At 46.2% G+C, this 13,124-nt stretch overlaps 1 protein-coding gene across 1 annotated transcript; it reads right to left on the reverse strand.

Moving 5' to 3' along the window:
* Positions 1 to 7,906: 7,906 nt before the first annotated feature.
* Positions 7,907 to 12,434, reverse strand: LOC143497208 (uncharacterized). Its single transcript, XM_076993046.1, has 4 exons — positions 11,816 to 12,434; positions 10,772 to 10,860; positions 9,535 to 9,604; positions 7,907 to 7,980 (listed from the first exon to the last, which is right to left on the reverse strand). The coding sequence occupies exons 1-4, from the start codon at positions 12,432 to 12,434 to the stop codon at positions 7,907 to 7,909; spliced, it is 852 nt and encodes a 283-aa protein (XP_076849161.1).
* Positions 12,435 to 13,124: the final 690 nt, after the last annotated feature.

Here is a 13,124-nt window from a genome sequence, read left to right on the forward strand (position 1 = left end):
CTACGTATGCATGTGAGCAGTCGTTTTCACATCTAAAAAACATTAAGACCAACCTACGATCACGTTTAACGGATGGAAGTCTCAATGGCTGCATGAAGCTTAACCTCACCACGTATCAACCAGACTACAAAGCCATCAGCAAAATCATGCGGCACCAGAAGTCGCATTAATGGTAAGAAGTTCTTTATTCGTCATTGGTTAGCAACAGCTTAACAACGTTATTAAAAAGAATTCTGAGACCTATTATACTTTAAAAGGGTTGGTCTTACATAAAATGTTCACATTTACTTTTATTTCGTTTTAAACACATTGTATAGCACTCATGGAATTACATTTTTAAATATGTGGCGTTCATGGCTTTCTCGGTCAAAAAGGTTCTCGACCCCTGGCCTAGACACACCCCTCTCCCAGCTCACCTCCTGATGGACACACCCCTCTCCCAGCCCACCTCCTGATGGACACACCCTCTGGGGCATGAGTTTTACTTTTTATGTCGTTTGCACCCCCCCTGTATTTATCCATAATGTTACTGTGTACACTCACTGGCCACTTTATTAGGTACACCTGTCCGACTGCTCATTAACGCAAATTAACGTTGAATCAGCCAATCACATAGCAGCAACTCAATGCATTTAGGCATGTAGACATGTCCAAGACGTTCTGCTGCAGTTCAAGCCGAGCATCAGAATGGGGAAGAAAGTGATTTAAGTGACTTTAAACGTGGCATGGTTGGGTTTACAGAGAATGGTCAGAAAAAGAGAAAATATCCAGTGAGCGGCGATTCTGTGGGCTCAAATGCCTTGTTGTTGCCAGAGGTCTGAGGAGAATGACCAGACTGGTTTGAGCTGACAGAACAGCTACAGTAACTCAAATAACCAGTTATTACAACAGAGGCATTCAGAAGAGCATCTCTGAACACACAACACGTCGAACCTTGAGGCGGATGGGCTACAGCAGCAGAAGACCACACCAGGTACCACTCCTGTCAGCTAAGAACAGGGAACTGAGGCTACAATTCACACAGGTTTACCTAAATTGGCCAATAGAAGATGAAAAAACGTTCCCTGGTCTGATGAGTCTCGATTTCTGCTGCGACATTCAGATGGTAGGGTCAGAATTTGTCGTCAACATGAATGCATGGATCCATCCTGCCTGCCTTGTATCAATGGTTCAGGCTGGTGGTGGTGGTGGTGGTGTAATGGTAATGGTGATATTTTCCTTGCACACTTTGGGCCCATTAGTACTAATTGAGCATCGTGTCAACACTACAGCCTACCTGAGTATTGTTGCTGACCATGTCCATACCTTTATAACCACAGTGTACCCATCTTCTGATGGCTACTTCCAGCAGGATAATGTGCCATGTCATAAAGCGCGAATCATCTCAGACTGGTTTCTTGAACACAATAATGAGTTCACTGTACTCAAATGGCCTCCATAGTCACCAGATCTCAGTCCAGTAGAGCACGTTTGGGATGTGGTGGAACGGGAGATTCACATCATGGATGTGCAGCTACCATGTCAATATGGACCAGACGCTCTGAGGAATGTTTCCAGTATCTTGTTGAATCTATGCCATGAATTATTAAGGCAGTTCTGAGGGCAAAATGGGGTTCAACTTGGTGCTAGCAAGGTGCGCTTAATAACGTGGCCGATGAGTGTATATACGTGTATATACTGTGACTTGTGCTGTGATGTGAGTTCTCCCATGTTCTGTCAGTGAAGTCAATGTCCACTAGGTTTCATTCAACACTACTGAATTCATACTCCACTAGGTTCTATTCCACAGAACTGAATTCATACTCCACTAGGTTCTATTCCACAGAACTGAATTCATACTCCACTAGGTTCCATTCTACAGAACTGAATTAATACTCCTCTAGGTTCCATGAACTGAATTCATACTCCACTAGGTTCCATTCCACATAACTGAATTCATACTCCACTAGGTTCCATTCCACAGAATTGAATTCATACTACACTAGATTCCATTCAACACTACTGTATTCATACACCACTAGATTCCATTCAACACTACTGAATTCATACTCCGCTAGGTTCCATTCTCCAGGACTGAACTCATACTCCACAAAGTTCCATTCAACAATGCTAAATTTAACTGCTAAACTTCCATATAAACAAATTTGGGCCACATTTGAATATTCTGTTTGCTGTTAAAGAGCGTTGCATTTTACTACAGATGCTGGCTGGTCCTTCCTTGACTGTGTGGCTTCCTCTTAAATCAAATTAGAGTTTGTGAACACATAAGAGTGAATCCTTGACAATGACAGTAATGCAGTAGTGTGGAGCCTTACTCTGGGAAACTGCATTTGGAATAAAGGACATTTGATCTATGTTTCTATAATATCTCCGCAGAACAGAGGGACGAGATGGAACTGCTCCACGTTGACAGTTGCATTATGTCAACAGTAGAAATACAAACTGGTTTCAGCTACTTCACTGGTGCAGTCGTTTCATTCTTTCTTGCCCCCCCCCCCTCTCTCTCTCCTCTATTATTTCACAGGTCTTATTTAAACAACATTGTACTTCCATAATGAATTGATTTATACCGGTTTTTAAAAATAAACGTGTGAACGCAATGAGCATTTAATGACCATCATTGAGTGTGGAGGAAGCATGAAACCTAATTATCACAAAGTGTTGAGCTCATTCATTCCTGAAAGACTCATCACCAAGGAAACACAGATAGCCCACCCAACTCATATAAGCAGACTCAACTCATACAGTCTCAACTCATACACAGCCCACCCAACTCATATAAGCAGACTCAACTCATACACAGCCCACCCAACTCATATAAGCAGACTCAACTCATACAGTCTCAACTCATACACAGCCCACCCAACTCATATAAGCAGACTCAACTCATACACAGCCCACCCAACTCATATAAGCAGACTCAACTCATACAGTCTCAGCTCATACACAGCCCCCTCAACTCCTATTAGCAGACTCAACTCATACACAGCCCCCTCAACTCATAGTCTCAACTCATACACAGCCCCCTCAACTCATACAGTCTCAATTCATACACAGCCCCCTCAACTCATACAGTCTCAATTCATACACAGCCCCCTCAACTCCTATTAGCAGACTCAACTCATACACAGCTAGTGTGTCTAGTGGACATCGGAAGGTAAAATAAGTGTGTGTCTAGTGGACATCGGAAGGTAAAATAAGTGTGTGTCTAGTGGACATCGGAAGGTAAAATAAGTGTGTGTCTAGTGGACATCGGAAGGTAAAATAAGTGTGTGTCTAGTGGACATCGGAAGGTAAAATAAGTGTGTGTCTAGTGGACATCGGAAGGTAAAATAAGTGTGTGTCTAGTGGACATCGGAAGGTAAAATAAGTGTGTGTCTAGTGGACATCGGAAGGTAAAATAAGTGTGTCTAGTGGACATTGGAAGGTAAAATAAGTGTGTGTCTAGTGGACATCGGAAGGTAAAATAAGTGTGTGTCTAGTGGACATCGGAAGGTAAAATAAGTGTGTGTCTAGTGGACATCGGAAGGTAAAATAAGTGTGTGTCTAGTGGACATCGGAAGGTAAAATAAGTGTGTGTCTAGTGGACATCGGAAGGTAAAATAAGTGTGTGTCTAGTGGACATCGGAAGGTAAAATAAGTGTGTCTAGTGGACATCGGAAGGTAAAATAAGTGTGTGTCTAGTGGACATCGGAAGGTAAAATAAGTGTGTGTCTAGTGGACATCGGAAGGTAAAATAAGTGTGTGTCTAGTGGACATTGGAAGGTAAAATAAGTGTGTGTCTAGTGGACATTGACATTGTACTGGATGCTGATTGTGAAGAAAAAAAAATACCTCAAATATTATTTTAGGCATTTTTTACGGTTCAAATATTCACACTTTTTCGCCGTTCATGGGTGTTCTCGGAATGTAACCCCTCCACGGTCTTTCTGTGCAGCACACTAGACGCCCCACTGAACAGGAACAGAACTGGTATGAAAGATAAACAACAGCAGCGTGGGTTTTTGGCAAATTTCTATTTGGTTTCCATTACTTAAGAACTGATGGAAGTACTTAAGAATACAGGAATATCCACTCACTTTGTACGTGTATGAGACATGATCGTTTACACTTTCATAAAAAATATTAGCTTTGAAATGTGATTTTTTTGTGGTTTAAAGACTGTGTCGTCCATAGATCATATATGGTGAACAGAGCCAGAAGATGTTTTCATGTACATGTTCAGACTTTGGCATAATTGTGTGTTCCTTCAGGTTCAGTAGGACTCACCGTGCCTACAGACTGGGTCCCTTTCTGCCCCTTGCTCAGCTGAAACAGACACTGAACATATGATTGCTATTCCGTACCACAGAGAAAGCACCCACCACCACTGCCAGAGTGATCTGCCCTCCAAGAACATTCTAACTTGACCAAACAAACTGAATTACTTATAAATATGTTAATGAATATCTCAGGTCAAACACACTTTTGGTAGAAATTACTAGACTTTTATAACAATACACAAGATTTTGTCTAAAAAACACCACAAAAACTACAACATGACTACATGACCGTAGTTTAAACTTAATGCATTCTTAAATGTACTAATATACAATAAACATTTATAATGCCATTGAAAAGGAAGTCTAAACATTGTAAATGGACACGCTTCCAAAAATAATTGACACGTTTTATATGTACAACCCATGTTGATTTTTCATTAAACACTCAGGTGCCACTAACCCCAGATTTACCCAGCAGGCACCGCTTATGTGAACCGATGTCCCCTAACTGAGCCATGTGTTTGCCGCTTTGATGTCGAGACCAAGGTGTGCAGTATTTGATTAAGGGAGAACAGAGTGTGTGTGTGTGTGTGTGTGTGTGTGTGTGTGTGTGTGTGTGTGTGTGTGTGTGTGTGTGTGTGTGTGTGTGTGTGTGTGTGTGCGATGGTAGAGTTTGGTTGAACGCATGGTGACTCAGCTATAATCAGCCTCTTCACAGACTGCACATCTGACACTCACATTAACACACACACACACACAACCCCCAGCTGTATCCCAGCTAATGAAACTAGACCTTCAGCAGTGAGACCAGTTCTATACACCACATCCCCAGTATCTCTTGCCAGGTCTAATCCCACTCCTCTGTACAGCCGAGTTTGGCTCCAATATGAGCGAACAGGCCGGTCCTAATCCTTAGATATCCCCTCACAGACCTCCACGCTGAGGATGGCCGAGTGTCAGAGGCCTCAGTCGTGTCCAAACCAGACGAGATGTGAGGGGAGAAGTTCTTCTCCTCCCTGGGTCCTTCTCTTCGACACCAATATCACCATCACGTAGTGGTGACATAACAGCACAAACATCACGAGGAGAAAGAATGATGACATCACTGTGGGGATCCTCCTCACTTCCTTTGCTCAATTATCTCAAGTCTCACTTCCTGCCCCAGTGCATGCTGGGTACCAAGTCTGTGTGCGGTCTCTGTTGCCGTGATGCCAATCTGAGCACATTTAGTGGCGCCTTTACCTGTGGAGACCCAACAGAACACAGCCACGTTAATTAGTTACAGCGAGCCTATAATCAGTGTACTAATAACCATCAATCATCAGTGTACATTCAGAAAAGCTACAATAGATGTGGAAGTTGAAGGCAACAGTGGATGGTGGTTCCCGTGGCAATTGTAGCAATGGGAGCTACATGAGACTATATCACATGGAGATCATTATGCATTATTGATCATGTATCAGTGCTGTACTGAATGAACCTGGACGAACACGTGTGAGGATGTTAATAGGGCGGTGTTTGACTGACAGAAGGGGGCTGTTCCAGCACCATCCTCCACCCCTCCGTTTCACCACGGTCACCAGCAAAACGCAGAGGGTGATACAACCACCAGGAAATGTTAGACACATCGCCAAGGCAACACATGGGGAGGGGTGTGTGGGGCGGTGGTGATGATACAATTACAGATAAATGGATTCCAGTGATGTTTTTGGGTGTAATTTGGGAGGTGCTTGTGCATTTGTGGGGGATGCAGGCACAACGCTGCCCTTCTGGTGGGCTGCTTAGACTTGAGGGCCGCCCCTCAAGGGCGACATTGACGTGGTGTTTAGTCAGCTGTTCACATCATCCTGAACGATAATGCCTAACCAGCACTTTATCTTTTTCTGCTGAACACAACTGGATATCAGAAGAAAAGTGGAACAAACAACCACTCAACTCCTGCATGACAGCCTGATGTTGACTCAGAGAGACAGACGCTTAAAACATTCAACTGGCTGCTGGCCCAACCACCTACAGACCCAACCACCTACAGACAACCGCCTACAGACCCAACCGCCTACAGACCCAACCACCTACAGACAACCGCCTACAGACCCAACCGCCTACAGACCCAACCGCCTACAGACCCATGAGCCTACAAACCCAACTGCCTACAGACCCAACCGCCTACAGACCCATGAGCCTACAGACCCAACCACCTACAGACCCAACCACCTACAGACCCAACCGCCTACAGACCCATGAGCCTACAAACCCAACTGCCTACAGACCCAACCACCTACAGACCCAACCGCCTACAGACCCATGAGCCTACAGACCCAACCGCCTACAGACCCAACTGCCTACAGACCCAACCGCCTACAGATCCATCCACCTACAGACCCAACTGCCTACAGACAACCGCCTACAGACCCAACCGCCTACAGACAACCGCCTACAGACCCAACCGCCTACAGATCCATCCACCTACAGACCCAACCGCCTACAGACCCATGAGCCTACAGACTCAACCGCCTACAGACCCAACCGCCTGCAGACCCATGCGCCTACAGACACAACCACATACAGACCCCATGCACCCACTACTACAGCACTGCTACAGTGCCATGAGATGCACTGAGGGTAATAAACTACAGACACACTTTTCCGTTCTGAGTTAACCGTTACATGTTGAACAACTCCTTGACTTCGTTTTAAAGTATAGGCACCACATCATTAGACATAAAACAGCAGTTACAATATGTCATTAAATATTAACCAGCATTACATGCTGACCATGCATTGCTGCTATAGTGCCAGGTCATGGTGGCCACCTATGAGATATCGCCAACTCAACACATCCTGTCTGACGGGCCCCGTCATTCACCCAAATCACGTACGAGCTGAGATGAAAGTCTCAGCAGCCACATGATAGACGGCTGACAATTATACACCATTACAGCAGCATCTGGTGGGTTTGTAATAATGTGTCCAGTACCTACAACATGGCTTTCACGACAAATGGGTTTATTTATTATGCATATGTGTTTGTACCAGCAATGCAATTTTTTAACAAAGAAAATATTTTATATATTACAGAAGAAAAGATTCGATATATTTTCATGCGGTTGGAATACTAGCCAGGACATTTGTGTGGTAAATACAATCAGGAAATTATGTCTGGTGTAAGCTTGAAATGTAATAATGTTGACAGTTCTGCTGTAATCGGACTCTCTTGAATTCCTGAACCAGCAGGTTTGTGGAGTTCTGGGCTGGTGTTGTTACCCCTGACAGTGGTGTAGGAGCTGATGTTGTTACCCCTGACAGTGGTGTAGGAGCTGATGTTGTTACCCCCTGACAGTGGTGTAGGAGCTGGTGTTGTTACCCCTGACAGTGGTGTAGGAGCTGGTGTTGTTACCCCTGACAGTGGTGTAGGAGCTGGTGTTGTTACCCCTGACAGTGGTGCAGGAGCTGGTGTTGTTACCCCTGACAGTGGTGTAGGAGCTGATGTTGTTACCCCTGACAGTGGTGTAGGAGCTGGTGTTGTTACCCCTGACAGTGGTGTAGGAGCTGGTGTTGTTACCCCCTGACAGTGGTGTAGGAGCTGGTGTTGTTACCCCTGACAGTGGTGTAGGAGCTGGTGTTGTTACCCCCTGTCCTCCATCTCAGTGCTGCCCTCTGGGCCATGGGGTATCCTCCCACACATCACCCCCTTCTCCCCTGGGCCCATCAGCGGTCTCTGCACACACACAGACCAGCCTTACTCACAGCACAGCACAGCTTTAGGGCATATTCATATCCTCATTTTACCCTCATGTGGAAGCATTTTCACCAAAAACAGCACTTACTTTACACAGGCTTTAAAAACTTAGTATTTTTCCAGGTTTTCAATTAGTAATCAAGTAATAAAGTAGCAAAGAAATCCTTGCAATTACTGTATAGAAATAAAATTACAGTATAGAAATACAATAGTAATATACTAATACAATAGCAATATTCTAAATGTATTTATATTTGAATGAAAAATTCAACTATATACTTCAGATTTAAATGAATTGCAAGTGATTTCCTCTAATGTTGCAGGTTTGCCATAATGTCTCATAAACAAGATGTCTAGAGGGACATTATGTCTCCTGCTATCTGCTGCTGGGTTCACTGTGTCTCTGTCTGCTGCTGGGTTCACTGTGTCTCAGTCTGCTGATGGGTTCACTGTGTCTCAGTCTGTTGATGGGTTCACTGCGTCTCAGTCTGCTGATGGGTTCACTGCGTCTCAGTCTGCTGATGGGTTCACTGCGTCTCAGTCTGTTGATGGGTTCACTGCGTCTCAGTCTGCTGATGGGTTCACTGTGTCTCAGTCTGCTGATGGGTTCACTGTGTCTCAGTCTGGTCTCTACTGGCAGAGCCATGTGCTAGACAGGATGTGCAGAAAGTGTGAAGCCTAGTAAGATGTCTTCACTGCAGCCTCACTTGGGAGGTGAGGACAATAATCCTATATATATAAAGCAGTAGGTGCACACGATATATGTATAAACACCAGCACTCAGGAGGATCCACTGTGGAACATGCCATTTCAAGCAGCTTAACCTGTACAGGTAACCAGCAACTTATGGGCTGAAGTCCTCTTATCACCACCAACACAGATACACACAGAGACATTGTCCTCTGTCCAGTCCTCTTAGGATTCTCAGACAATACAAAAGTTCAGCAAACTCAGCATTTGTGCTGTGTCCCCCCCCCCCCCCCCCCCCCCCCCCCCCCCCCCCCACCCCCCCACACTGCTACACTAAACAATTAGGACACGTCTCCCTGCTGCTGACGTTCTGGGTGCTGGGACGAAAACATGGACTGGATTATAGTCCCCTAGGACTGGGTTTCACTCACACAGAACACTGTAGCTACACTTCAAACACACCCACTTAACCACACACAAATATGGCCACAGATATTTTACTCTGTAACTGTAACTGCTCTGTGGTTTATGGGTCAAGGGTCAACCTACCTCTTAGAAGAACTTAAAGAACGCACCATATCCAAACCTGACCTGAAGTCTGACCTCATCTCTTAGTACTTACCCAACTTTATGGGTGTTCAGAGAGTAGTGTTGCATGCACGCCTATCCCAAAGTGCCTTAAAACAGAGGCTGAATCTCATAGTGTAAATAAATATACACATATATACACACACACACACAAAAAGAAACATTTAGACTTGTTTAAACTGAAAGACCTTTTAATAAGTGTACTGCAGAGTCAGACATGTTTCTGTGGGACAGAGCCCACCTGAGATGTCTCACCTTGGCTCTGGTGGAGGTGTCCCTGCTGTCCGGTGCCAGCCGCTAGCTCACACCTGCTCGTCTCACCTGACTGAAGGAAAGCAACACGCGTCCGGGACCGTCACAGTCTACACATCAGTACGGCACACACACTTATTCATTTGTTATCTGTCAAAGTGACTGAAAGTGGGGGAGGGGTTCTTCATATACATGGCTGCCTATCGGCTCTGAATCCTGCTGTAATGCATTGGGTGAGAGAGAGAGAGAGAGAGAGAGAGAGAGAGAGAGAGAGCATGCATGAGAAAGACACAGAGACAGACAGACAGACAGACAGACAGGGTGGTATTGAAGTGTGCGTAACTGCACCAGATGAAAGACAGGAGAGTGACTGAGGTGATGAACTGTAATTGAATTAAGGGGCTGGACTAGTGGTGTCCACATCGGTGCTAACACACACCCCCCACTGGGCCATTTAGCGTTTGCAAGTACCACTCCACATATTGCTTATGTAACCTGTCTGGACAAACACTGCTACACGCTTACAGTGCAGTGTCCTTTGATTTGGCAAGAGGTTCACTCTGGGCCTGATCATTAAGCCCATTATGCAGGGTGTGTGTTTACAGAAGAGACAATGTGAAAAGCTAGAAGAGAGAGAAAGAGGGAGAGAGAAAGAGACATGCAGAGAGGAGAGTGAGAAAAGGAGAGAGAGGGAGAGAGAAAGAGAAGCATTTGTGTGACAGGCTTTCTTTCTTTATGACTGTGGTTTGTAGGAGGGTGAGAAAATCTCAGTCCAATCTCTTACACAACACACACTGCTCAGAACCCTGTACTGATCACAAGATTTAACTAGCTTAGACATTTAGGAGATGATAAACATGCCTCTCTTCCTCTCCCTGACACACACACGCACACACACGAACACACAGCTTGCCTAAGGAAGTAGCAGACCCTTCGATTGGTCTAGTCTCAAAGCCACATGGGCACATTGCGAGAAGAACGAGACCAGCTTGAATGTCATGAATAATAAGACGAGTCGTGATGCTCTTGTTCAGGAGTTGTTCAGTGAGAACATTAGAGTGCGTATGAAAAACAGATCCCCCGAACATCTCACAACCATTATAAATTATTTTGAGACTTACCTAATACATTCTAAAGTAACCCTCCTCATGCAGTCTCGGAATGCTAAAGATCTCACTTCAGCTTCTGATTCAAGCGTTCCAAGATCTGGATCAACAAACGGCTACGTCACAGACTCTACCTCGGAGTTCCTGCGCGTTCCTCTGTCCTCCATGATCTGGTAGGCAGACTCCGACCTGTCTCTTTCCACTGCACCTTTAGGTTTGTCGTCTGCACAGGAGGAAACAGGAACACGGCGTGACCAACAGCAGCATGTGCCGACAATCTGCACGTTAATCCCCCTGGTCACGTAAGGGCGGTCAGACACCTTGGGCTCTTTGGCACAAGAAAATGGACTTTGGTTCAGAACGCAGGACAACTCATCCACTGGTATGCAGACCTGGTCACTCACCTGCTGTTAACCTGTTCAATGCTACACACACACTGCGTTTCTAAAACAGTGTGGGGTGACTGTAAGGGTGTTAAGGACCTGCTGTTGCCTTTCCACAGATGTTTGTTCACATGGATGAGAGGGGAGAGCATCTCATCTGAGAATCTTAACGCTTGAAATGTCTGATTAAAGTGACAGAGCTTCCCCTGGACCCACTGCGGGGTAGGAGAAGGCTGGAGTAGCAGGAGACAGCAAAGTAGGGCAAGAGAAGGCTAATGTTCGTAGCCTGACTGGAATCATTACTCAAAACAGAGCTTACCCCCCCCACAAACACACACACACACACCTCAGAGTGGATATTAAACACATTACTGCACTTCAGGGAGATGGAATGTCACCAATGCGGGATAATTTCGGTCAGTCCAAATCACACCATAGTGGCTTTTAGTCAGAAACTTTGGGACATGGCACTGTAATAATGGATGCCCCAATGACATCATGGTGATGCTGAAACATTTTAGAGCCAGACGCTCTCTTCATAGACACTTCAAAGCAGTAAAGGAAAGCAAACCAATAACGCATAGGTGGGGTGGGTCAGAGGTGAGGGGTCAAGGGTGAGAGACACAGGACAGGAAAAGAAGAGAGCACCACAAGTAAATGTCAGAAAAGGACAGAGAAGAAGAATGAGGAGATGTTTGGGGAAACGTCTCTGTACAGGAGGAGGAGGGGGGAGAGTGGTTTTGACACCCTTACATCAGAGGCATGTCCAGGTGGGTCAGCTGGCCAATCTCTTACCTTCCTCTGAGGTTTCCACATCTCCGAGCCGCTCGGCTGGCTGGGCAGAGGCTGAACGTAGGAGTGTGGGAAGCCTCTCCGAGCTCGGTTCCCTGGGACCAGCGGCCAAGTCGTGGAGGTGCAGGGGTGGCTCGTCCAGGAGGCGCAGGGGTGGGAGAACCGGCTCGTCCTCCTGCCCCGAGGTGTCTGCGCGGGCCGGGTCATCAGGTCCAGGCAGCGCACAGGCGCCGTGGCCCGTCCAGCACTGCAGACACTTCTCATAAATTGGCGAGCGAGAGGGATGATGGGAAGGAGAGGAGAGTCTCGGCTGCCAGGGCGCAGGAGAACGGTGCGGCGCTGAAGCTGACGTCATTGGCTCATACAGGCTGGTTCTGCCTGCTCCCGTGCTGCTGTGGCCTGGAAGACAGCAGCGCTGGAGGGTCTGAGTCAGGCCTGGTTGGACCGATACCATATCAGAATCCCCAGGGCAGTAGTGGCCCAACAGGTCAGACAAGCTGTCTGTGTAGCCCCTTAGGGCTTCTCTTCTCTTCAATGACGGATTCCTTGGGTTGTGATTGGTCAGAGAAGAAGCTGTAGATGTTTCCGTTTGATTCTTCTGCTCCTGATTGGTGGGGAGCATGGCCGGTTTCTCACCTGCTGAGGTAAATATCTAATGTGTTGAGAGGATCACATTTGTAAAAGCCTCTTCTCTACTCTAAATCTTACAGATTTAATGAACAGTAAGTTGCCAACAGTTAATATCAAAACTTATTCAAGAGTATTAAACAGTGGTTAAAATTTTGTCAGAGTGGTATGAGGTTGTTCCAGATCTTACCTGCTACACCACTCTGAACTGGAGCTACTGAGAAAGGAACTGAAGCTCTCTGTCAAAAACCAAATTTGCCAATCAGTTCACATCAGCAAAAACAAAAAAAATTAATGTGTGTAATCTCTGGTTGATCACTGTAAGCAGCCTGTGTGCGCGTCACGAGACCAGGCCAGGGGACCGCGAGCCGCCCCCCACACAGACAGCACACTCCCGGCCACGCTCCCATCTGTCACGGACCTCTCCACCATCACGGGGATTACTGGACACTGGGCCACGGCGCCGGGAAGCAGTGCCTCCCTGATGACGCATTGCCACTCTGGTCAAGCAGGAGCTGAGTGTCTCGTCGTGACGGGAAGAGTGTGAAAGTTTGCTCATAATGTCATTTTGAAGCTTTGATCTAATGCTCAGCAGTAGGGTACAGAGAGTCACAGCAAGAACACACCGAAGTCTGTAACTGCTCTGTTACCCCCCCCCCCCCCCCCCCCCCCCCCCCAGTCTGTC

Source organism: Brachyhypopomus gauderio, unplaced genomic scaffold (assembly GCF_052324685.1).
Source record: "Brachyhypopomus gauderio isolate BG-103 unplaced genomic scaffold, BGAUD_0.2 sc103, whole genome shotgun sequence".
Taxonomy (NCBI): domain Eukaryota; kingdom Metazoa; phylum Chordata; class Actinopteri; order Gymnotiformes; family Hypopomidae; genus Brachyhypopomus; species Brachyhypopomus gauderio.

Coding starts and splice junctions, on each gene's coding strand:
- LOC143497208 (XM_076993046.1), bottom strand. CDS start 12,434: ATGCTCCCCACCAATCAGGAGCAGAAGAATCAAACGGAAACATCTACA. Junction 10,861..11,815: donor TGTGGAAACCTCAGAGGAAG/GTAAGAGATTGG, acceptor CCTCCTGTGCAG/ACGACAAACCTAAAGGTGCA. Junction 7,981..9,534: donor ACACCTCCACCAGAGCCAAG/GTGAGACATCTC, acceptor GTGTGTGTGCAG/AGACCGCTGATGGGCCCAGG.